General features: G+C 41.2%; 1 protein-coding gene across 1 annotated transcript in view; it reads left to right on the forward strand.

The window, feature by feature from the left end:
- VMP1 (vacuole membrane protein 1) overlaps positions 1 to 25,851 on the forward strand; it is a 142,649-nt gene that overhangs the window by 84,067 nt on the left and 32,731 nt on the right. Inside the window, exon 8 of the mRNA XM_032215869.1 lies at positions 21,802 to 21,882. Coding sequence (XP_032071760.1) covers positions 21,802 to 21,882 — 81 coding nt within the window. The remainder of the gene's footprint in view (positions 1 to 21,801; positions 21,883 to 25,851) is intronic.

The following is a 25,851-nucleotide window of genomic DNA, read 5'->3' on the forward strand; positions in this document are numbered from 1 at the left end:
TTGGTTGATAAGGCCCCTGAAGGCTCCGGAGGGCTTAAACCAGCCCTATGAGCAAACCGGAAGTCTGTTCCCGAACTTCCGGTTTGCCCATAGGTCCATTTTTTTGTGCTCCGGAGACTTGAGAGAAGCTCCTGAAGCCTTCGGAGGGGAGAGGCTGTTTTTGCCCTCCCCAGGCTCCTATAAAGCCTCTGGAACCTGGGGAGGGCGAAAAAAGCATGCAAAAGGGGGGGGGAGCCTATCATGCGCGCATGCGCGTGGTGTTGCACATTGCATAACGGCTGCGGTACATCCACGCATGACCCCCCCTGCGCTCCCCCCCCGTTTATGGCACACGAGCCAAAAAATGTTCGCCATCGCTGGTATAGGGTTTGCTGCCTTGGACTAGAAGACCTCCAAGGTCCCTTCCAACTCTGCTATTGTATTGTATAAAGAACAGGGAAACAGGCCGCCTTCGCAAGTTGTGGGAGCTCGTTTTGTGCCTAGTAAGCCTCACTGAAGCCTCCTGGGACCAAACACGGGGCCAAAAATAGGGTGCCGAAGGAAGCGCTGCACCCCCCCCCCATGTTCCCCCCAGCTGCTCAGCATTGCGTCACACAGGATCTGTACACGCCGTGAGCATGCGCGGAAGCGCAGAAGACGTAAAAGACCAGTAAGAAGCTCTGCTGGGCGGTGGGCCCTCTCGAGCACCGTGCCAGAACAGTATCTGATGCTCCGGGCTGGTTCTGGTACTCCTGTACTGGGGCATACCGCCTGCAGCCCACCACTGCCCACTCCTTCTTTTCTCTAGATTGGCCAAACCCAAATCCTGCAAGCGTTCTTCGTACATTTCAACGGTTGAATTGCCTTCAACTGGCTAAAACAATGGAAGTGTCTTGTGGCGCGACTGTTCAAATGACCAGCCCGTGAATGTAAATTAATGCTTAATCATAAGAATAATGGCCCTGATGTAATGGGGTGCACAATGGAGAACAGAAGCCTGAGCCGGGCTGTGTTGGGTCCAGTTATGCACCAATCTTTGTGTGTTCTTTTTTGGGGGGGGGGGATTGTGTTCTTGATTTCCTGCTGTCTCTGGAGAGAATCACACCTTACTGGAAGCCGCCTGAGACCTGTGAGCCAGAAAGCTCTCCCGATCAGTTAAATCTCACAGATCTGCTGGCCGGCCAGTCACGTGCATTAATCCCCCAGTGAAGAAAGTTTACATGTGCCCAAGCCAGGGATTGCTTGAAGGGAGCCAGAGGCAGCTCCAGAGACAAGATTGGCCCGATTATTGTGGGGTCAGCTCCCGGGTGGCTGTGCTCTCTGGCCACTGCTCCATGTGAGCCAGTCAAGGACCTTTGACGACTTTCTCCCAGTTGTCTCCCTTGAAGAAACACAGTTGTTGAAAGGGGTTAAGGCACATCCTCAACTTCAAAGGGACTGAAGATTTTGCAGAGCGGTGGTTTATCCAGGGAGCCTGGACTGACTTGCTTACTTAGTTAGTCTACCTCCTTCCCACCCTCCCTTCTTCCTTCCTTCTTTCCTCTCTTTTTCTTTCTTCTCTGTCTCCCCAACTTTCTCTTCTTCCTCACTCTCCATTCTTTCTGTCTCTCTCTTCTTCTTTCTTTTTCTTTCTATCTTTCTTTCTCTTTCCTTCTCTCTCTTTCTCTTCTCCCTCCCTCCCTGTTTCTTTCTCTTTCATGCTTTTTCACTTCTTCCTCTCTCCTCTTCTTTCTTTCTTTCTCTTCTCACTTCCTCCCTCCCTATTTCTTTTTCTCTCTCTCTCTCTTATTTTTTTTCACTTCTTCCTCTCTTCTCCTCTTTCTTTTTTTCCTCTTTCCTTCTCTCTCTTTCTCTTCTTACCTCCTCCTTCCCTATTTCTTTCTCTCCCTTTCTTTTATGCTTTTTTTACTTCTTCCTCTCTTTCTCTCCTCTTTCTTTCTCTTTCCTTCTTCCTCTCTTCTCTTTCTCCATCGTTCTTTCTCTTCTTCTTCCCCACTAGTTCTTTCTCTCTTTGTTATTGCTCTCTTTCTTTCTCTTCTTCCTCTTTCCTTCCTTCCCACCTTCCTCCTTTCTTTCTTTCTTTTTCCTTCTTCTCTCTCTCCCATCTTTTTCTTTCCCTTCTTCCTCCCTATGTTCTTTCTCTCCTCCCTCCCACCCTCGCTCTCTCTCTTTCTCTCTCTTTCCTTTCTCCTGAACATTTTGCTGATTGTGGTTAGTCTGGCCATCACATGGTTTCTTTGAAAATTCCCCCTCCCCTCCATTTCCAGTAAACTGTTTGAACAGAGATGACTCAGTACGAAACCAGCTTCCCTGTAACCACAGGACTTGTCAAAAGAATTTGTCAACGTGGACTGGGGTAGGGGAGGGGGGAGGGGGTGTGTGTGTGTGTGTTTGTGTGTGTGTGTGTTTGTCACATCCAACTTCAGCTTCTGTCTCTTTGGGTTAATAATTACATCATGGGTTCCTAGGAATCACTTCCTGTTAAGGAGAAATGGATGGGCAGTATTTGCAATGGGTTAAATGTCATTTAATGATGAATTCTGAGGTTAGGAGAGACCATAGGAGAAAAGTTTGTTTAAACTTGTGCCATTTGTGGAAAGTTGCTCTCCTTTCCCTCCCCCCCCCCCTTCTTTTTCTTCCTTTTGGAACAGATTTTTACTTCGGTCTTTGTGAGTGGCCCCAACAAAGAACACAAAGTCCATCAGCCACACCCTACCCAGTGTTACTTTTAAAAATCTTCAACCATGATAGGTGAACAGTTGGGAAAAGGGAATGGTTTAGCAGGCGGAACTCCCAGTTGATGGACTTGGCGGGAGCGATGCTAAGTTTCTGGGTAAATTATTTGCATTTTTTTTTTGTATATATGAATCTTTTCCCCCTCCCTGCCTTTTCACCTAGAGAAATTAAGGCAGCAAACCTCCCTGTAAGCTCTCATAAAATAACAATTAAAAGTAAATACTATTTAAAGGATAAAGAATATTCTAAATAGCATCAGGATTAAAAAAAAAAAGGGCAGCGGCAATACAATTCTTTTAACCGGATTCATCATCAGAGGCAGGCTTTGCGGATAGCGAATGATCAACCCAATTAAAAAAAAAAAAGTAATTTGGAGAAAATTGGTAAATGTCCTAACCAGGCTTCCGGGTGATTGTTCTTTAATTGTCAGTTAGGTTTCTAGCCTCTTGTACATTGACTTTTATCTGCCAACATACCTGGTAGGTTCCTCTAGCTAAACTTAGAATGATTAAAAAGGCATGAATTTATCTTTTGCATTTAATAATGGAAGAACATTGGGAACCAAGGGCCCTGGGAGAAATTTGCAACAAGAAGGAGCTTGCCGATGAAAAGTAAACCTGAAAACAGCCTTTTCAGCCCAATTTCCCGTCTCTGGTGGGGTTGACACTTCGCTTTCAGCATTGCACATTAGGTGTTCCTAGCCAATCTTTCCTTAAGCCACAATGAAGCAAAAAAAACCCCATCAGGGTTTGATTCCTGTTTCATTAAGCCATGGTTCAGAGAGCTGCTTTATTTTGATTGACTTCAGGCTGAGATTCATTTGGGAATGAGTCCAGCCAGCCAGAAGGATGTTCAGGCAGTATTCACACTGTCTGAATGTGTCTTTGCGGGCGCATGGGTGTGCCATTGCACAACCTACCTATGGAAAGCGTGCCGGGCACACGGAACGAGTTATGTGCTTCGCTGGGAATGAGATTAGTTCACAGTTACACGCTGAATGCTCCCGGGCTCTATGTCATTCTTCCCGCAGCCCAGCTTCTGGTTCTTGCTCAGGATAAAAAGCTACTCCAGTTGGCTTCTGAAATCTTTCTCAACACACACACACACACACACTTATTCAGAGCATCTCCCCATTGCCAGATAGACAGGACAATTTTGTTGCTTATTCCTCGCTTGTCGTCAGTGGCTTTCCTTAAAATAGTTTGCAAGCTGGCATCACAAAGACAGGGTTGAAAAAAACGATGGCACCTCTTGTTGCCCGCCAGCACAGCTTGCGGCAGATTCGGACAGTGAGGAGGTTGGGGAGGAACCTGGGCCAGTCCTGGAGTCTGGGGAAGGCTCTGATGAGAGCTCCGTGTCGGAGGCAGAGAGGGGGCCAGAGCCGTATGCGAGTTATCAGCTGCCTTCGGAGTCAGACATCAGTGAGGCAGACGAACAGCTGAAGCCTGTTCCCAGTGTGCGCATGGGCAGAGTGGCCAGACGAAGGGAAGAGCTAAAGAACAGGGGTCGACTTGGGAGTAAAGCCACAGGTGGATGGTGAATGGCCCCTCCCAGAGGAAATAAAAGAGGAGCCAAAGAGGAGTGGAGTTTGCAGAAGACAATTAATTCACTTAATTGGTTCGTGATTCTCCGAGGCTCCTTGCCAAGTTTTGCAGCTATCGGCCTGGCAGCTCTCCAAGCCAGATAAGGTCTGTGACTGTAAATCCTCCCTTGAAAGACTTTGCTGGATGTGAATGAGCAGAATTCACTGTCAATTAATAAAAGGGATTTTTATTGGGACAAGGTGTTTGCTTCATGCTCTCGGGAAGCCTCGGTCAGAACAGCATCATTTTGGAGAAACAGGAAGTGTCCTACTGGGCTGCTCCCCTTCCCTTCCCAGGACAACGTCTTGATTTGGAGCCAAGGTTTGAATTCCCCCCCCCCCAAATCCCTCCCTTTACCCTCTTCCTTCATTTTCCTTCTTTTCTTTATTGTTCACTCTCAATGGGTGGCCACCAAATGAACCGTCTGCATGTCGTACATTCCAGACTCCTGAGGACATTCCTTTTATTTTTTGCTACAATAGGCTTGGGTGGATCTGTCTTAACCCGTTCAGCTGTTGGGCCAAGAGAGGAGATCAGCTCGCCTGACTTTGCCTTGTGTTGCCTTCTAGTTCAATGAAAAGAAGGACTAGGGGTGACATGATAGCAGTTTTCCAATATTTGAGGGGCTGCCCCAAAGAAGAGGGAGTCAAGCTATTCTCCAAGGCCCCTGAAGGCAAGACAAGAAGCAATGGATGGAAACCAAACAAGGAGAGAAACAACCTAGAGCTAACACTTCTCCTGACAGTGAGAACAATTAATCAGTGGAACAACTTGCCTCCAGAAGTTGATGGTGCTCCATCAACGGAGGTTTTTAAGAAGAGATTGGACAACCATTTGTCTGAAATAGTAGAGGGTTTCCTGGGTTGGACTAGAAGACCTCCAAGGTCCCTTCCAACTCTGTTATTCTGTTCTGTTATTTAAGAGAGTCTCTTGACCAAAATCTCTCTTGGCCCATGTCAAGAATCAACAGGGCAGGTTCTCCAAAAACCCATCTTTGAAATCCCAACTGGCTGGAATTGTGGGATCCAGGCAGCTTCCAGCAAATGAGGACGGGGGTTCCTTGCGGGACGGTGTAGAAACACCTGAACAAGGAAGCGTGAACTTTACATACAGGGAGTCCTCGACTTACGGCCACAATTGAGCCCAACATTTCCATCGCTAAGCAAAACCGTTGCTGAGGGAGCTGTGTCCCATTTTACAACCTTTCTTCGCCACAGTCGTTAAGTCAGCCCCTGCAGTTGTTAAGTTAGTAACCTGGTTGTTAAGTGAATCTGGCTCTCCCCCGCCCCAGTCGCGAGAAGGCCGCGAGAGGGGATTGCGTGACCTCGGGACACCGCAACAGTCATAAATAGCAGTGGCCAAGCTTTTTTGCGAATGCCGGTCGCAAAAAATGAACATGGGGATGCTACAACGGTCGTTAAGTGTGAAAAACACCCCCTTTTTTTCCGGCGCCATTGTCACTTTGGACGGTCCCTAAATGAAGGGCCATCAGTCGAGGATTTAACCTGTGCATCAGTTCAGTTCAGCTTCAGCGAAACAGGGTTGAAACTGAACCAAATCATAATTGAAGTTAAGCCGGTCCAAACTCCGTAATAAAGAGATTTGATCTGAAGTTAAGCCAGCATACGTCTCTGGCCTACTTGGTCATCTGCTAAAATCTCATTGCCCAAACTTGCAGCTTATGCAGGCGTCCCTGGCATCCCTTTCAAGTTTTGTCAGGCAAAGTACTTCATTTGAAGTATTTTATCTTGTCCTTATCAGTCAAAAAAGCATTCCCCCGGGGAGCTTACATCAGATCAGTAACTAACTAAAAAGCCTCGTGTATTCACGAGTACAAGCCTGCAAAGGGGAGAGCATGGAAGGAAAAAAGGGAAGAGGAGGGACAATGGAAAATGGGAACCCCTGGTTCTCCAAAAGTCTCGGGAGGTTTCTTTTTGTGACTATTGTAGCTGGGGCAGAGCGGAACCAAATTTCCCGTGATCTTGTTGAACAGCGATTATCAATCAATGTATATAAAAATGGCTGTGTGTGTTTGTGTTCGTGTGTGTGTGTGTTTGTTCCAGCATAACTCTGGAACGCCTCGAGTGATTTCAACCAAACTTGTTACACAGATGACTTACTCTCTGGAAACAAATACTGTGGGGGTAAGACACCCGTAACACCCTTCGGGTTGTGTGTTCTGTTACGATACAGCCTGTTGTGCCTTCAAATGGCTTCTACCGTACTGCCGTAAAATGGCTTCTACTGTGCAGCGCAGTGGAGGTGCCATGGTAACGGCTTCACAGTACTCCACAAGGGGGCTCCCTCTGGTACGGGGGAAAATCCAACATTAGAAAATACATTTTGGTCTGGATATTTTCCCCCTATAAATAAATACCCAGACAACGGCGGGTTGTTGGCTAGTTTTTTTTAAAAAAAATTAACTTGCTTGTGGTTGTAGGGGTGGATCTAGACTTACGACCACAATTGAGTCCAAAATTTCCATTGCTAATCGAGGCAGTCACTAAGTGAATTTTGCTCCATGGTACAGGTGGTCCTCGACTTGCAACAGTTTGTTTAGTGCACCGTTCAAAGTTACAACGGCAATGAAAACAGTGGCTTAGGACCATTTTCCCCACTTATGACCATATCAGCATTCCCCTTGGTCACGTGATCAAAATTCAAACACTTGGCAAATGGTTCATATTTATGACGGTTGCAGTGTCCCAGAGTCATGTGTTATCTTTAGTGACCTTGCGACAAGCAAAGTCTGGGAAGCCAGATTCACTTAACAACCACATCAGTCACTTAACAACTGCAGTGATTCACTTAACATATGGAGCAAGCAATGTCATAAAATGGGACAAAACTCCCCTTAACAAATTTCTCATTTAGCAACATAGGTTTGGGGCTCATTTGTGGTCGTTAGTCAAGGACTACCTGCATTATAGCTGGAGTTGAGCGGAACAAAATTTCTAGTAATCTTGTTGAAGAGAGATTTAAAAAAAAAAAGAAATCTTAATTGTGGACTTTGTAAACAAGTTTGTGTTGGTTTTATAGGAAATTTCTCCTCAGTTCTCAGTTGCTTCTCTCCTTGATTAGTTTCCACCCATTGCTTCTTGTTCTGCCTTCAGGTGCTTTGGAAAATAGTTTGACTCCCTCTTCTTTGTGGCAACCCCTGAGATATTGGAAGACTCCTATCATGTCTCCCCTGGTCCTCCTTTTCATTAAACTAGACCTACCCAGTTCCTGCAACCGTTCTTCATAGGTTTTAGCCTCCAGTCCCCTAATCCTCTTTGTTGCTCTTCTCTGCCCTCTTTCTAGAGTCTCCGCATCTTTTCTACATCGTGGTGACCAAAACTGAATGCAGTATTCCAAGTGTGGCCTTACCAAGATCTTATAAAGTGGTATTAACCCTTGACGTGATCTTGATTCTATCCCTCTGTTGATGCAGCCTAGAACTGTGTTGGCTTTTTTGGCAGCTGCTGCACACGGCTGGCTCATATTTAAATCAGAAAAAGCAATAAATAAAATTTCCCACCATGCTGTCGTGGAGGCCAGTTAGAACAGAAGTTGACATTCTTTTTATGTGATTTCACACAGCCATTTCCTCCCTTATTTCGTTCCCAACGTGCAGTCCAGAAGTACAAATTGCCTAAGTGAGTGGGGGGGACACAACAACAACACGTTAGTCTCTTTTAGCCATTCCGAATTGTGTAACCTTGAAGTCTGCAGCTGTGTTAATTTATTTCTACAATTTTAAAAACGCCTCGGTTTTGATTTTTTCCCCACTGGCTCCGTCTTTTTAAAGTTTCCCCCGCCAAGTTCTTCACTCTTTTCTTTTGAAATCCTGCTGGTGAGTTATCCCAGTCTGTGTGCTGAGTACTGCGTGCATGCACACCCGCGTGTGAGTCAGCTTGTCAGCCGAGCATCTGTCTCTTTCACGGGCTTTTTTTCCCAGCCAACCTGCGAGGGATGATGACTTAACAGGCGAGACAGTTGGTGGTAGAAGTGCTGAGTAATGAATGCGTAAGCCCTATGTTCTTCCTCTTCCCCTCCCCTTCCTTCGAGACCGCTCCGGCTATCAGCAGAGTACATAATGTTCCCTTTAAAACACTCACACACCTGTTGGCCCAGTGTGAAAGAAAAGGCAAGTTATCTGAAACTAGAGGTATTGTGTTACCTTTGTTAGGCAGATCTGAAAAGCAGGAAGTGAAACTGCTTGCTGAGTGACACAGACGCTCCTTTTAAAAATAGGTATAAAGTTAATTTCTTTGAGGAGGTTCCCTCTACCACCACCATCATCCCTACTCCTCTCTAAGGTGAAGGCTTCAGACATTCAGCTTTGGTGCTGTTTCAGATTTATGTGTTTTTTTTCATGCAGATCGGAAGCTGAGTGGATCAGATGCTCCAAGGGCTTTTCCTAAGTTTTTTCTGCCCCAAAATAATGAATGCATAAAGTTATCACCGATTATCACATTCATACATTGACCTGAGGGTAAACCCTGTTGAAATCAATGGGATTTACTTTTGGGGTTTTTTTATTTCTAAAAAGGGAATCCCGCAATGTTCTGTTCTGTTCTGTTCCATTCTATTCTATTTTCTGTTCTGTTCTCTTATATTATTCTATTCTCTGTTCTGTTCTACTCTATTCTATTCTCTGTTCTATTCTACTATATTCTCTATTCTATTTTATTCTACTATATTCTCTGTTCTATTCTATTCTACTATATTCTAATCTATTCTATTCTACTATATTCTAATTCTATTCTATTCTACTATATTATATTCGATATTATATTCGCTATTCTATTCTACTATATTCTAATTCTATTCTATTCTATTATATTCTAATCTCTATTCTATTCTATATTCTATTCTGCTATATTCTAATTCTATTCTACTCTACTATATTCTAATCTCTATTCTATTCTATTCTACTATATTCTAATTCTATTCTATTCTACTATATTCTAATTCTATTCTACTATATTATATTCAATATTATATTCTCTATTCTATTCTACTATATTCTAATCTCTATTCTATTCTGCTATATTCTAATTCTATTCTACTATATTCTAATTCTATTCTATTCTATTCTACTATATTATATTCTATATTCTATTCTACTATATTCTAATCTCTATTCTATTCTACTACTATTCTATTCTATTCTACTATATTATATTCTCTATTCTATTCTATATTCTAATCTCTATTCCATTTTATATTCTATTCTATTATATTTTATTCTATATTTTGTTCTTTTCTATTCTATTCTTTTTTATTTTTTTTATTTGTAGTCCTCGGCTTACAACAGTTTATTTAGCGGCACTGAGAAAAGTGACTTATGACCATTTTTCACACAACCTTTGCAGCATCCCCATGGTCATGTGATCAAAAGTCAAACCCTTGGCAACTGGGATATATTTATGACGGTTGCAGTGTCCTGAGATCACGTGATCCCCTTTTACAACTATGGCAAGGAAGATGAATAAGACAAAACTCAGTGAACAAATGTCTCACTTAGCAACAGAAATGTTGGGCTCAACTGTGGTCATAAGTCGAGGACTACCTGTATTTGTAAAATGTATTGACCACTCATTTTTCAATGGGGTAACTCTATAGAACTAAGTTCCATGGAAGAGCCAGTTTAAAACCAGAAGACAGTAACTAACTTCTAGTGCCACCTTAGGCATGAAAGTCAGCTGGGTGACTTTGGGCCGATCACCAGGAGACAGTGAGTTCTAGTTCCACTTTAGGTATGAAAGCCAGTTTGGTGACTTTGGGTCAATTGCCAAGAGACAGTGAGTTCTAGTCCCGTTTAGGCACAAAAGTCAATTGGGTGACTTTGGGCCAATTATTAGAGGGCAGTGAGTTCTAGTCCTGCCTTAGGCACGAAAGTCAACTGGATGACTTTGGGCCAATCACCAGGAGACAGTGAGTTCTAGTCCCGCCTTAGCCTTAAAAGCTGACTGGGTATCTTTGGATCAATCTCTCTCTCTCTGTCTCAGCCCAACCCACCTCACATGTTGGTTGTTATGGGGAAAATAAGAGGTGGGAGCAGCATTAGGTATGTTCGCTGCCTTGGGTTATTTATAACAAATAATAAAGGTGGTATTTTTAAAAAAATCTAATAATAATAATAAAGCATAGAAGATGTGGATCTGTGTGGGCCACAAAACACTCTCGTTTGGCACACCATAAATCGTGCAGCTGCAGATTACCAGAGGATATTAGTCACAATGGAGCAATGTTGTCTTTTAGACAAGCTGGGGCCATGCCCAGCTTGACAGAACAACCCAGGGTACAAATCTCGAGGTGGAACAATCAAGATGTAAAGATTGGCCTAGAGACCTCACTGCTGGGAAAAGAAATCAAGAAAAGAAAGAGGAGTCTAGGGTTTAATCTAAAAAGGAAGTATTTCCAGCCATTCCCATTTTTCCATAATTACTGAAATTCCCTTGAAGAGATTTCTTCAATCTTCTTCTATATGTATATAAAAATGGCTGTGTGTGTGTGTGTGTGTGGTATGACTTACTCTCTGCAAACAAATACTGTGGGGGTGGGATACCCCTAAAAACCCTCGGGGTGTATGTTCTGTTAAGGTACAGCCTGTTGTACCTTCAAATGGCTTCTACTGTACTGCTGTAAAATGACTTCTACTGTACAGCACAGTGGAGTTACCATTGTTACGGCTTCATAGTACTCCATATGAGCTCCCTCTGGTAAGGGGGGAAATCTAACATTAGAAATTACGTTTGGTCCAGACATTTGTGAATGTCTAATGCTGAATTGGGATAAACAAATATTCAGGCAACGCTGGGTTAACAGCTAGTTTTAAATATATGTATTTAATACACATAATCTTCTATGTATGGCCCCAACTGAGCCCAGAATTTATGTTGCTACGCAAGACTGCTGCGAGGTGACTTTCGCCCCATATTACAACCTTTCTTGCCACAGTTGTTAAGTGAATCACTGCAGTTGTTAAATTAGAAACATGGTTGTTAAGTGAATCTGGCTTTCCTCATTGGCTTAGTTTGTCGGAAGGTTGCAAAAGGGGATCATGTGACTCCAGGACACTGCAACCGTCATAAATATGAGTCCATTGCCAAATTGTCTGAATTTTGATCATGTGATCATTGGGATACTGCAACGGAGGTTAAGTCATAAATCACATTTTTCAGGGCACTTGTAACTTCGGACAGTCACTAAACGAACAGTTGTAAGTCGACGATTATTTGTATCAGTCTATATTTGATTTTCCTTTGCAATTGCTTTTTCTTTGTAGCAAAAGGAGTTTGAGGAAATGCATAGATTCTGTAGAAGGTAAAAAATCACCATATTACATATTTGGGAAGAGTGATAATGTTGGTAGTTGGTTCTCAAATTTTTTGAAAAAAAAGTTCAAACGAAATGCACAGGTACAGTATAGGTGGTACCTTGCCCAATAGTGGTAACTGTGAGAGGGATCTTGGAGTCCTAGTGGACAACCATTTAAATAGGAGCCAGCCGTGTGCAGCAGCTGCCAAAAAAGCCAACACAATTCTAGGCTGCATAAACAGAGGGATAGAATCAAGATCACGTGAAGGGTTAATGCCACTTTATAATCCTTGGTAAGGCCACACTTGGAATACGGCATCCAGCTTTTATTTCCACGATGTAGAAAAGATGTGGAGACTCTAGAAAGAGTGCAGAGAAGAGCAAGAAAGATGATTAGGGGACTGGAGACTAAAACATATGAAGAACAGTTGCAGGAACTGGGTATGTCTAGTTTAATAGAAAGAAGGACTAGGGGAGACATGATAGCAGTCTTCCCAATATCTCAGGAGCTGCCACAAAGAAGAGGGAGTCAAGCTATTCTCCAAGGCACCTGAGGGTAGAACAAGAAGCAATGGGTGGAAACTAATCAAGGAGAGAAGCAACTTAGAACTGAGGAGAAATTTCCTGACAGTGAGAACAATTAATCAGTGGAATGATTTGCCTCCAGAAGTTGTGAATGCCCCAACACTGGAAATCTTTAAGAAGATGCTGGATAGCCATTTGTCTGGAATGGTATAGGATTTCCTGCCTAGGCAGGGGGTTGGACTAGAAGACCTCCAAGATCCCTTCCAACTCTGCTATTGTATTGTACTTTAAAAAACACTTCATTTCTACCCAATTGAATAAAAAAATGGGGTCCCAAGAAGCGTGAATGGAAGGAGAAAAATGGGTTGTGGCAAAACGGGTTGGAAAATTTAGCAGAAAACCTGCAGCACAAACACTCCTTAGCAGAGTTGTTCCACATGTAGGTGTTATTACAAAGAAAGGGCAGCAAAAACGGAAAATTCATTTTCCCCCCCCTAAGCTTTAGGACAACGCTAGCTAACCTTTTTGTTGTTGTGTGCCAAAACCGCACACGTGTGCGCGACAGCACGTGTGTGCCCACACCCACAATGCAATGCGTCTACAACACCCCCTGTGTGCGCCCCGCCCCTCTGCACATGTGCGTGTGACCCCCCTCACACCTTCTTTTTGGGCACGAGGGCATCCCTGAAGCCTCCTGACCAAAAATGCTCCCCCCTTGCACATGTGCATTCATCTCCCGTATGCATCCCACCCCGTGCATGCACAGTAGAGGCCCGAAAATCAGCTGGCCAATAGGAGGTGCGGGTGCATGCGTGGTGGAACTGACCTGGGGCGATGGCTCGCGTACCCGCAGAGAGGTCAACAATAGCATGTGGAAGTAGAAGAGTTAGATACGGGGATAACATTTTTTACACTGTATTTTTTTCCAATGAATTGGGCATTCCTGTTTCTGTCGAGTAGTTAGACCTTTCCCTAGTTACGTCCAAAACAATTAATCTAACTTTGTTTAAAGTAAAAATGTCTTTCCAAAATCCTCAACATTCCCTTCCTTCGTTTATTCATGTTCTTCGTTCATGTCTTCCCTCCTCGCTGATATTTTTCTTATATAAGTTGAGATGCCTGTGAACCTCACCTAGTCATATAAATCTTACTTTGAATTGTATTTGAGTTCCGGTGCGTATATATTTGTCAAATTTGTGAAGTCACCCAAACCTATGGAAACTCTTTACGTCAGGACTGAGAAGGCTACACTGAGGCATAAACTTGGAGAAACCCAGGTCTTTTTGGTCTGATATATGCTATAGTGGCTCAGTTATACAGCATACAAAATAACAGAGTTGGAAGGGACCTCGGAGGTCCTCTAGTCCAACCCCCTGTTCAAGCAGGAGATGCTATACTACGGGTGTCAAACTCAAGGACCGGGGGACAGATCTGGCACAGGGGATGTTTAGATCTGGCCCATGGGGCCACCCTTGAAACAGCGAGGGACCTCCCTGCGTTGCCTCTGCCAGTGAAAATGGAGCTCGGAGGGCCATGCGGGCCTCAGCTATGAGAGACAAAATGAGAAAACAAATCCAGACAATCACATTGTCTGATTTGGAAGGAATTTATTTGCAAATTATGGTGGAAAATAAGTATTTGGTCACTTACAAACAAGCAAGATTTCTGGCTCTCACAGACCTGTAACTTCTTCTTTAAGAGGCTCCTCTGTCCTCCACTCATTACCTGTATTAATGGCACCTGTTTGAACTTGTTAGCTGTATAAAAGACACCTGTCCACAACCTCAAACTATCACACTCCAAACTCCACTATGGTGAAGACCAAAAGAGCTGTCGAAGGACACCAGAAACAAAATTGTAGACCTGCACCAGACTGAATCTGCAATAGGCAAGCAGCTTGGTGTGAAGAAATCAACTGTGGGAGCAATAATTAGAAAATGGTGGCTGACTAAATACTTTTTTGCCCCACTGTACATACTGTAGAGTGGGGTCTGTTCAATTTATTAAGAAAATCTATATATTCCTTTTTATATAATTTAAAAGCTGTTTCCAGTCTATTCCAAAGCATAGCACTGACCATCATCAGCCAACTATGGTAATAAATTATGACTTAATACCTGTAACAAGACAATTGCAAGGACAACAAGACTTAAGTCAAGTTCACACCACCAAAATTCATCTTGTTTATTTGAAATTTCATATCCATCTGGAGAAAAATCTTCCCTTAGGAAATTTCCAGCAGCAAAATGCATCCTAATCTCTTTCCTGGAATTCCTTCCCCTCAAATAGAAAATCAATTTTTTTTAGAAACTACATTGAAAGATCTAATTTAAAATATAACGAGCTTACCTCTTTTTAAAATTTTAGTAGGGAGCAGTTTTCATTTGAATTTTGTCCTTTTATTAAACCATTACACTAATTAGGGAATATCACTTTTTATGGATTGTAAAATGTGTGAACTGTATCGCTTTTATGGATTGTAAAGGGTGAGCTTTGCGAATTGCCTATTATTTCAATAAACTTTTTAGTTTTCACTACTATTCCCAGCACTGTTTTTTTTTAAAAATCTGATGATTAATCCAGTGAAGTAATAACTAATCATTTAAAAATTCCCGGTTGGTATAGCATTAGAAGCAGGAAGTCCTTTCTAAATCCCACAAGAGTCATGCTTTTAATAGGAATAGTCTTGAGCAAAAATAAAATATTCTTACAATAAAGAAAATGATTCATGATAACCAAGAAGACAGGAGAAGAAAATCTTTAATTGGGGGAAAGTTATTTTTTGCTCGTAAGTAATTTTGAAATATTCATGTACATGTATTATATTATATATATTATTTAATCTCTTGTTTCTTGGAATGAGATTTTAAAAGTTCTAAAAATTGTCCGGTGGCATCTGAGAACTGAAATTGTGCCTTTAAAAAAAAAAAAAAAGGTGCAGAAGAGTTATCTTGTTTTGTTTTTTTTAACTGCTAATTTCAAAGAAGATAAAATCAGAATTAGACAGCGGTTAGTTTTTTTTTTTAAAGTAGTCAGAAAAGTGAACTTGAAACTTTAAAAAAAATCTTGAAACAAGATATTAAAATTGTTTATTCATAACTATTTATTTACCAGATACTACCTGCTTTGCGGATGTTATCTCTTTGCATTCTTGTTTTTAATCACACTTGCAGTTCTTTCTTTCAGACAGTTAAGGTGGGATATAAAAAAGAACCTTTTTTTGACATTAACAGCTCTTACAATGCAGTAAATCACTGCTAGAAATTAGCTCAAAAACTTTATATGGTAATTCTTTTTAAGATATTGTTTAAATAATAATAAAAGTAACAAAGACAAATAAAGTATGAATAATGTATTTATTGAAAAATATATATTTCTGAAAGTTGCATTTTCAAAATTTTGATTGTTTAATTAAATTTGGCATGTCAGCATTTCCAAAATGAAAAGCTATGTGCCCATGTTTTTTAATTCATTTTAATAAATTTCCACGAGTCTTAATTTATTCTGAGAGAATATTGAATAATATACCGAGTATTTTTTTTCTTAAAATGAGATAAACCTAAATTTGCAATACTTTCTATTTTTCTTTCCTCACATCCTCATTTTCCTTTAAAGACAAGTAGACCTCTTTTATTACAATTTTCCATTTTTTCACACAAGAATGGTTAAATGGGGTAAAAGAAAGAGGTTCAGACAGGCTTGCAAATTGCATCCAATTATTTGTGTTTTAAAATTCAGTACACTTGGATTTTTTTTTATTTTTTTTTACCATCGGACCAAGAATGCCTTTCATTTACAATTAAATTATAAATATCACAATAACCCACACCCCTTATGAAACAGTTTTGGCAAAATAGGAACTGAAAACATTAATGGTCAAATCTAGCATTGTAATAGGGACATTATGGGGAAATTTCTTATGAAAGACCGTAAGAAATATTTTCTTCTTCACTTCTCTTTTCTTCTTCTACTTTTAAAAATAGGACTCCTTTTCAGGTAACCCAAATCCATTCATCAGTCAGCAAATTTCCATTCTTTCTTACTTTCTTACTTTCTTTTTTACTTACTCTTTCTTTCTTTCTTTCTTTCTTTCTTTCTTTCTTTCTTTCTTTCTTTCTTTCTCTCTTTCTTAAATCAGTTGTCCATCAATTATTTGCCTGCATGAAAAATTTGCCTATTTTCTCTCTCTTTCTTTCCTCCTCTGTCTTCTTTTTTCCTCCTCTCTATTATCTTCTTTCTTCCTTTCTTTTCTCATCAAGAAGTTCCAATTTAGAAACATCACATCTGATGTTAAATCCAAACTCTGATTATAAATTTTAAATAGGTGTGGGGGGGGAAATGTCCTGCAATTGTTAATCCAGTTTCAACCATCATTAATTTGGGAAATGATAGATGTGCAGTTAACTCTAGCATAGGTAAATTTCTGCGTCAAAATGTTTTTCCTTAGCAGGCCTCAAATCGCCTTCTTCTATTTCTGAATGTCGATATTTAATTTAAAGCAAAACATTTTATTTGGAGGCAGGTTAGATCTGCTATTGACTGCATTTTTCTAATGAGTTTGTTGTTATTTTTAACTGGCATCCTTTGGAGAGCAAAGTTGGGATAATGGGTTACACCGTCTGGAAACCATTAGTAATTTAATCTAAATTGATTAAATACAGTAGCATTGAAAATAAAGATTCAAAGTTTGCCGGAGGCTTAAAGGCATAACCCATAATCCAGATATCTTTAGGTGACAAATGTTTGTCTAAATCGCTCCAGATCAGGTATAAACGTTCCTTATTTTTTCCGACATGTGAGAGCTTTGTGCTAAAACATCTCAAATGCAAAACTAGCCAGAATGCTGGCAGAGTGTATAAGTATAGCTTTGTCCTAAACTGTCAGTATTATGGTTTATTATTAATTTCCCCTGTTTGAGGGAGGAATAAATAAAATTTCCTTGGATCAAAGAAATTGAATCTGGGGTGAAAATCCTTTTAGTCTTGTTTTTGTTTTGAAGAGTGTGGCTTTTGAATTTGGGAACATAACTGGTAGCAGTTCAGAATTTTGAAGATCTGTTTTTAAAATCTGTTTACAACTGCATCTTAGAAATGAGTAGATTTAAATATAGCAATTGCACACTATTCCTATTGAGAACTATAAAGATATAAAGCTTTTTATTTTTTTTTAAAAAAATAGTTGAAGTTATCATGAAATTCTATTTTTACCGTCAGTTTACACTCAACATATATCTGTTTCCTAGGATTGATGAGACAGCCTTAAATAACCGAATATTGGTAGAATCAAATATTTACCAATGAATCCCAAATAAAAATGATTTCATACACTGTATGAATTTTTTTTTCTGGAAGGCTCATTAGTTTTTGTAGAAACTTTAAATTGAATACCAATCCTCTGAGAATGAATATTACACAATTTAAGTTCAGTCTGCATAAATATTATATTTCTTATTCCTAATTGTTAAGAGATTCAGTATTTTTACATTGTGTGATGTTATCTATCCATTAGCAATAAATGTTAAACCAGATATGCAACAATTATAAAAAAAACCCTTTCCTCCCTCGCTCCGTCTTTCTCTCTCTCTCTTTCTTTCTTTCTTTCTTTCTTTTTCTTTTTTTCTTGCTTCCTTCCTTCCTTCCTTCCTTTCTTTCTTTCTTTCTAAAATAAACAGTTGTCCTTCAATTATTTGCTTGCATATAAAATTAGCCTCTTTTCCACTATTGGAAATGATTCTGCAGAATTAATTGTGAATTGCAAATTAAGAACTTTCCTCTTTTTCCCACCCAAGCAATAAAGCTGGTCAACCAACAAGAGGAAAAAATATTACATTAAAAACATCTGAAAGATAAATTATTTTAATGAATAAGCAGAGTTTTAAAATAATTGCTTTAAGGAGCTTTAAATTACCACAGTAAAAATTTAAAACTAACTTTAGATTTCATCACTGTATAATCAGTTTAATTAGATTCAGGTCCGTATATATTTATTGTAGAGAAGCTACTGCATAAAAAACATTTTTTAATTATCATTAATGTATTGTATTTTTAATTCTCCCTTCATTTAGCAACTGCTCAAGAAAATTTAAAAATTATAAGCCAGCAACAGACAATAGTTTTAAAGAATCATTTTAAAACAATTTAAAATGAAATCAAATTATTGTTTTTAAAACACTGAAACAAAGTTAATGTATATAAGGGGGGATTTCCCAGAAGCAATGACCAATTCTTCTCAGAACAGTACATTTTTAAGAGATGACTGATGAAAGAATGAACCCTAAGAATGTCTTTAATTTAAATGGAGTATACATCAATTAATTTTATACATATATAAGATTTAAATTGCAGAGTTTCATTATTGCAGTTATCTTTCCTCAAAATTTTAATTGGTCCGATTTGTATATAGTGGGGCAAAAAAGTATTTAGTCAGCCACCAATTGTGCAAGTTCTCCCACTTAAAAAGATGAGAGAGGCCTGTAACTGATATCATAGATAGACCTCAACTATGAGAGACAAAATGAGAAAACAAATCCAGACAATCACATTGTCTGATTTGGAAAGAATTTTTTTGCAAATTATGGTGGAAAATAAGTATTTGGTCAATATCAAAAGTTCATCTCAATACTTTGTTATATATCCTTTGTTGGCAATGACAGAGGTCAAATGTTTTCTGTAAGTCTTCACAAGGTTGGCACACACTGTTGCTGGTATGTTGGCCCATTCCTCCATGCAGATCTCCTCTAGAGCAGTGATGTTTTGGGGCTGTCGCTGGGCAACACGGACTTTCAACTCCCTCCAAAGATTTTCTACGGGGTTGAGATGTGGAGACTGGCTAGGCCACTCCAGGACCTTGAAATGCTTCTTACGAAGCCACTCCTTCATTGCCCGGGCGTTGTGTTTGGGATCATTGTCCTGCTGAAAGACCCAGCCACGTTTCATCTTCAATGCCCTTGCTGATGGAAGGAGGTTTGCACTCAAAATCTCACGATGCATGGCCCCATTCATTCTTTCCTGTACACAGATCAGTCATCCTGGTCCGTTTGCAGAGAAACAGCCCCAAAGCATGATGTTGCCAGCCCCTATCTTCACAATAGGTATGGTGTTCTTTGGATGCAACTCAGCATTCTCTCTCCTCCAAACACAATGAGTTGTGTTTCTACCAAACAGTTCTACTTTGGTTTCATCTGACCATATGACATTCTCCCAATCCTCTTCTGGAGGAGAGCCTTCTCGGTGGCTGCTCCGACCCTCTGGAACGAACTCCCCGTGGAGATCCAGACCCTCACCACCCTCCAGACCTTCCACGCCGCACTTAAAATCTGGCTATCCCGGCTGGCCTGGGGTTAAAGATTCTAACCCCTACTCAAATTGTATGACTGTTGAGTTCTTAAATGATGTAATGTTTTTATGTTGTAAATTGTTTGTCCTTCCCCCACCCCTTTTGAACTGTGAGCCGCCCTGAGTCCCCCCAGGGAAAAGGGCGGCATACAAATAAAGTGAACTGAACTGAACTGAACTGGATCATCCAGATGTTCTCTAGCAAACTTCAGACGGGCCTGGACATGTACTGGCTTAAGTAGGGGGACACGTCTGGCACTGCAGGATCTGAGTCCCTGGAGGCATAGTGTGTTACTGATGGTAGCCTTTGTTACGTTGGTCCCAGATCTCTGCAGGTCATTCACTAGGTCCCTCCGTGTGGTTCTGGGATTTTTGCTCACCGTTCTTGTGATCATTTTGACCCCACAGGATAAGATCTTGCATGGAGCCCCAGATCGAGGGAGATTATCAGTGGTCTTGTATGTCTTCCATTTTCTAATTATTGCTCCCACAGTTGATTTCTTCACACCAAGCTGCTTGCCTATTGCAGATTCATTCTTCCCAGCCTGGTGCAGGTCTACAATTTTGTTTCTGGTGTCCTTCGACAGCTCTTTGGTCTTCACCATAGTGGAGTTTGGAGTGTGACTGTTTGAGGTTGTGGACAAGTGTCTTTTATACTGCTAACAAGTTCAAACATTAATACAGGTAATGATTGGAGGACAGAGGAGCCTCTTAAAGAAGAAGTTACAGGTCTGTGAGAGCCAGAAATCTTGCTTGTTTGTAAGTGACCAAATACTTATTTTCCACCATAATTTGCAAAAAAAATTCTTTCCAAATCAGACAATGTGATTGTCTGGATTTGTTTTCTCATTTTGTCTCTCATAGTTGCTGGAATTGGGTATGTCTAGTTTAATGAAAAGAAGGACTAAGGGAGACATGATAGCAGTCTTCCAATATCTCAGGGGCTGCCCCAAAGAAGAGGGAATCAAGCTATTCTCCAAGGCACCTGAGGGCAGGACAAGAAGCATCAGGTGGAAACTAATCCAGGAGAGAAGCAACTTAGAACTGAGGGGAAATTTCCTGACAGTGAGAACAATTAACCAGTGGAACAGAAGTTGCCTCCAGAAGTTGTGAATTCTCCAACACTGGAAGTTTTAAAGAAGATGTTGGATAATCATTTGTCTGAAGTGGTGTAGGGTTTCCTGCCTAAGCAGGGGGTTGGACTAGAAGACCTCCAAGGTCCCTTCCAACTTTGTTATTCTATTCTATTCTATAACATAATTAAAACATACGCCTCACTCCACATGCCAGACCAAACAACCTCCCAGCAAATCCTCCATCCTAACCCATTGTTTAGGGATGGGGGGGTAGGTCTTCACAGCTTGATGGAGGGCTAGAAGGGTAGGGGTCCCTTAGATCTAAAGTGGGGTGGTGGTGGCCAGAAGGTTGAGGTGACCACCAAGGAGACATCTGGATGCAACAGATGTTGAAAAAAATGTTTCTTGGGATTTTAGCCCGTTCTTGTATTCTTATGCCATTATGTTGTTGGTCTTCGTGTTTCAAATAATCTTGCTTTTATGTTCTTCTAAGCTATTTGCGGGGTCTATTATGTTATTCAAAATAATCAGTTTGGGATTAAGTAGGAATTCCTGTTCATACTGCTTCGATTAATAATAGATGGGTTACAGATTTATTTCACGTTATGTAAGCTACATTTTTGTCTCGTAGTGGTCTGTTATAATATTCTTTGAAGTATTAAATGTACGTTATAAAGCCTGCCAGGAATTCCTGAGCCCTTTTCTTCCCCCCATTTCAGTGAGTTGTAAATCTATTATTTAATAAATTAATTTTGTCGAGCAGTTCAGTCCTCAATTTACAACCACAATTGGATCCAAAATTTCTGTTGCTAAGCAAGACGGTTCACTGCATTTGCCCCCCCCCCTCTTTATGACCTTCCTCGCTGCTGCTTTTAAGTGATTCTCACTGTTGTTAAGTTAAATTAGTCACCCGGTTGTTAAGTGATTCTTGCTTCCCCACTGGCTCCGTTTGTCAGAAAGTCGCAAAGGGGGACCCCAGGACCCCAGCAACCATCATAAGTATGAGCCAGTTGCCAGGCATCTGAATTTTGATCACATGACTATGGGGATACTGCAACGGTCGTAAGTGTGAAAAACAGTCTTAAGTTCACTACTAAGGTTCAATCATGGTTGTAAGTCGAGGACTACCTTTGGGAAGGTGAGGTATGAGACACCGTAATCCTGTGCAATTGGCTACTTCATGCCAGCCACATTCAAGGTTGTTTTGCTTAATTTCCCCATCGTTTTAGGTCCTTATCCTGTTCTTTTCCTTCCCTGCAGGATTTCGCCTCCCGGGCGAAACTGGCCATTCAGAACCTGGTGCAGAAAGTTGGATTTTTCGGCATCCTGGCATGCGCTTCCGTAAGTTCTCATTAAAAAAAAACGTATTTAGACCCTTGATCCTATTTCCATCCCTGTGATTTCGTCCCTTAGAATGGTTTTCCTCTGTATTTTTCCTGACAAATAGCCTCGGTCGTAGACCGAAAAAGGAAGGTGCCTTGCATTGGAGTTTATCAGTTGTGGGGACCTTGGTGCTCTCTGAGCTGGACTGTTTTCTTGCAGACATTTCACGGCCCAACTAAGTACTGTATTTTTCAGATTATAAGACGCACTGGAGTATAAGATGCATCAAAGTTTTGAAGAGGCAAGTAAATAAATAAAAGTTTTGCACTCTTGCAATTCTCCCGAAAACAGGCCCATTTTTTAAACGACATGAATAGCCCTTAGGAGGCTTGTAGAGTGCTCCTAGGAGGGTGGTGGGGCCAAAAACGAGCAAAAATGGCCCGTTTTTTTGTCATTTCTGCCCTCCCCAGCCCCCAGGAGCTCTCTGAAAGCCTCCTAAAGGCTCTGCACGGCTAGCTAACTCTGCCCACAGCCAGGAGTTTGATCCTCGTACCCTCGGTGATCCTCGTACCCTCTGGAATGAGCTCCCCGTGGAGATTCGAACCCTCACCACCCTCCAGGCCTTCCGCAAAGCCCTTAAAACCTGGCTGTTCCGACAGGCCTGGGGCTAAAGAGTTTTTGCCCCCCTTCTCGAATGGTATGGTTGTTGTGTGTTTTTAAATTTTGTATTGTTATGTCTCGTCTTTTTTATCCCCCTGTTTGTATCTCCTTCCCTGATTGAATTGTGAGCCACCCTGAGTCCCCTTCGGGGAAAAGGGCAGCATATAAATGTAATCAATCAATCAATCCTGACCAGCTGAAGGTTGACTCAGCCTCCCATCCTTCCGAGATGGATAAAATGAGAACCCAGATTGTTAGGGGCAAGAGGCTGACTCTGTAAACCACTTAGAGAGGGCTGTAAAAGCACTGTGAAGCGGTATATAAGACTTAAGTGCTATTGCTAAGTGCTAATAAGCAGCAAATGTTGTGTTTCTGGCCCCAGTGATGAGCTGCTGAGAAAAAGGGTGGAACTCTTGACTTATCCTAAAACAGAGAGGTGTAATTTATTTCACTCCTGGTGAATTAGGTTAGAGGTTTTTTTTTTAAACTTCCTGGTGAGGTTGTGCAATACCAAAGCCTCCATGTGCTCGAATCTGAAAAGTGATTTTGAGTGTTGAACTGTCCCCCCCAGCTTCCTCAAATTTTTTTCAGTTCATTACAACATCCCCAAAATTAATCCTCGGTACATTTTGTGCTCTGGTGCAAATAAACACCCGTCTGCTATTCTCCGGGCTCTGCTTCCAGATCCCATGAATGCATCATCATAAACCAGGATAAAAATCACAATCACATGCCCACTGTTGATCCAATCACACCGACAAATAAAAAGAAACCGAGCCATTTAAAAACTTTTGAAAAGTCGAAGTCCCTGGAAAGCAGCCTCGAAAAGTAGTGGAAAGGTTTTAATTTGCAAAGGCTACCTCATCGGCTTACCGTCTCCACCTTTATTAACAAGTTTATACAACACGCACATCCAAATTTTTCCGTGCTTGTAGGAAGCAACCTGAGCTGGATTTTTTAATATATTTTTTTAGCCACAAAACCCTGGGACACTGAGCGCTGTATTGATTATTGACTACTCCTGTTTGCGCTTCAAATTAATGTTTATTATTAGTGCAAGCGAGGTTCAGCCTACGCGCAGAGAGATTCCACTTGGAGCTATTTCTCTGCTATTTCAGAGACTAAAGGCTATTCTTTTCTTTATGAACTAGCTCTTTTTTTTTTCTAAGCCTCTTTTAACCGCTGTGGAAATATGGAATATGTATGTGTTAATCTGGACCAAGTCTTGCAAACCTTGTCTAGACGAGGGATAAAAAGAGTTAGGATTTTAAACACGGTGTTTTAAACACTCTCCCTTTCTTTGCGGCAAGTAGTAACTTTATTTACAGTCTGTTTGTGGGGGGAAACTGACTGACCATTTTGTCGGATCGTGGCATTTATGTAGCATTTGTGGGCATTTTCTAAGTAGGCCTTGGAGGGAGGAAAATCTCCCTGCTCTGTGTGTAAATATTTTAAGCTCACCCAAGTTTATGTAACTTCATTTCTCTCAATGGCCAGAGAATCTTTTTCCCAGTAGCAGCTTTAGAGTTTCGTATCTCACATACCATAAGAACCTTCACTATGCCAGAAAAAATGACTTTAGAAATAGAAGACTTATTTTCAAAAATAAATGTTGACCATCGTTTATTTCACTCAAAGAAGCAGGTAGGTTCAGCCACATAAATCCTAGGATTTAAAGGGACTTTGAAGGTCTTCTAGTCTGACCACTTCCCTGCTCAGGGTGGGAACCCTCAGAAATGGCGTAATTTCTGTCTGAAATTCTCCAGGAAAATTTGCTGGAATTATGCTGGGAAATGGTTATGATGTCTATCTCTATCTTCTACGTTTCGCTTTCGTTCTTTTTTCTTTCACTTTCTCTCCCTCTTTCTTTCTTTCCTTCCTTCCTTCCTTCCTTCCTTCCTTTTTTTCTTTATTTTCTCTCTTTTTCCTTCCTTCCTTCCCTTTCTCTGTCCTTCCATCTCACTGTTTTATACTGAGCGTATGGATGGAATTCCTTAACCGATAACAATGAGGCCTAGACACCAAAAAGGGAAAAATAAATTCCAAAAAGGTGGATGTATGGAAATCCATAATCCATATAATGACTAAAAGCAAAAATCATATGCTCTTTGGCAGGTCCATATTTGTATTTTTCAGTTTCCTGACTGGCAAATTAACATTTATTAAAGGACCACATAAAACAAGTGAAAATGGCCACTGTAGCCCACCCCAAAAAATAGATGGTTGTGAAGCCATATGGTTAGAGTCACTGTTTAATTCCAGTTGACAATGGTGGGTCAAATTATCTCTTTTAAAGTCTAGTTCCTTGATGGCGAACCTATGGCAGGCATGCCACAGGTGGCACATGGAGCCGTTTCTGAGGGCACGTGAGGCGTTGTCCTGTCAGCTCCAATGTGCATGCATTGGCCAGCTGATTTTCGACCTTGATTTTGGGGTGTTTTTCCCCCTCCGGAGGCTTCAGGGAAGCTTCCGGAGGGAGAAAAACATGCCAATGGGCCACCTGGAAGTCCATTCCCGAACTTCCGGTTTGTGTGTTGGGCCATTTTTCGCCCTCCCCAGGCTCCAAGAAAGCCCTGAGTGCATGCACGGGGCAGTGATGGGGTCATGTGCGCATGCACAGGGGGCACAGCGGGGGGACATTAAATTATGGGGGTGGGCATGCGCACTTTTGGCACCTGAGGCGAAAAAGGTTTGCCATCACTGGTCTAGGTTGATTTAAAAGCCAGCTGGATGACTTTGAGCCAATCAGTCTCTCTCTCAACCCAACCTACACCACAGGGTTGTTGTCCTGGGAAAAATAGGGGGAGGAAGGAACATGTTTGGTGTATTCACTCTCCTTGTTTATAAAAATAATAGCGTCAAATTATCCATAAAATAAATAAATGTTGTTGAGAACTGTTCATGTCAAATCTAAGAGCCAACTATAGCGATTATTCATTTTCAGCTAGGATCCTATGCTCTTCAAACATTATTGGACCACCATTTGTCTGAAACGATGTAGGATTTTTTTTCCTTTTTGAACAAGGGGTTGGACTAGAAGACCTCCAAGATCCCTTCCAATTCTTGTTATTCTGTTAGAAAGGAAGCCATTTTGGGTTTTTTTCTTTCTGTTCCTCTTTATTTCGGCAGCATGCATAGCAAATAAATGCCAGGTTTATTCTCCCCCTTTCCCCCACATCCTGGGGGAGGGGGTTTCAGGCACACTATTCACCAGAGGTCCATTTTTGGAGGCTGAGTCACTGGACCAAAACACTTGTTGATGGGGGAGGGCAAGAGGTGGAGAATATGTGATAAATGGCTTTAAAATGGCTGACTGTGGTTTCTGTG

The sequence above is a fragment of the Thamnophis elegans genome, chromosome 4 (assembly GCF_009769535.1).
Source record: "Thamnophis elegans isolate rThaEle1 chromosome 4, rThaEle1.pri, whole genome shotgun sequence".
Classification (NCBI taxonomy): domain Eukaryota; kingdom Metazoa; phylum Chordata; class Lepidosauria; order Squamata; family Colubridae; genus Thamnophis; species Thamnophis elegans.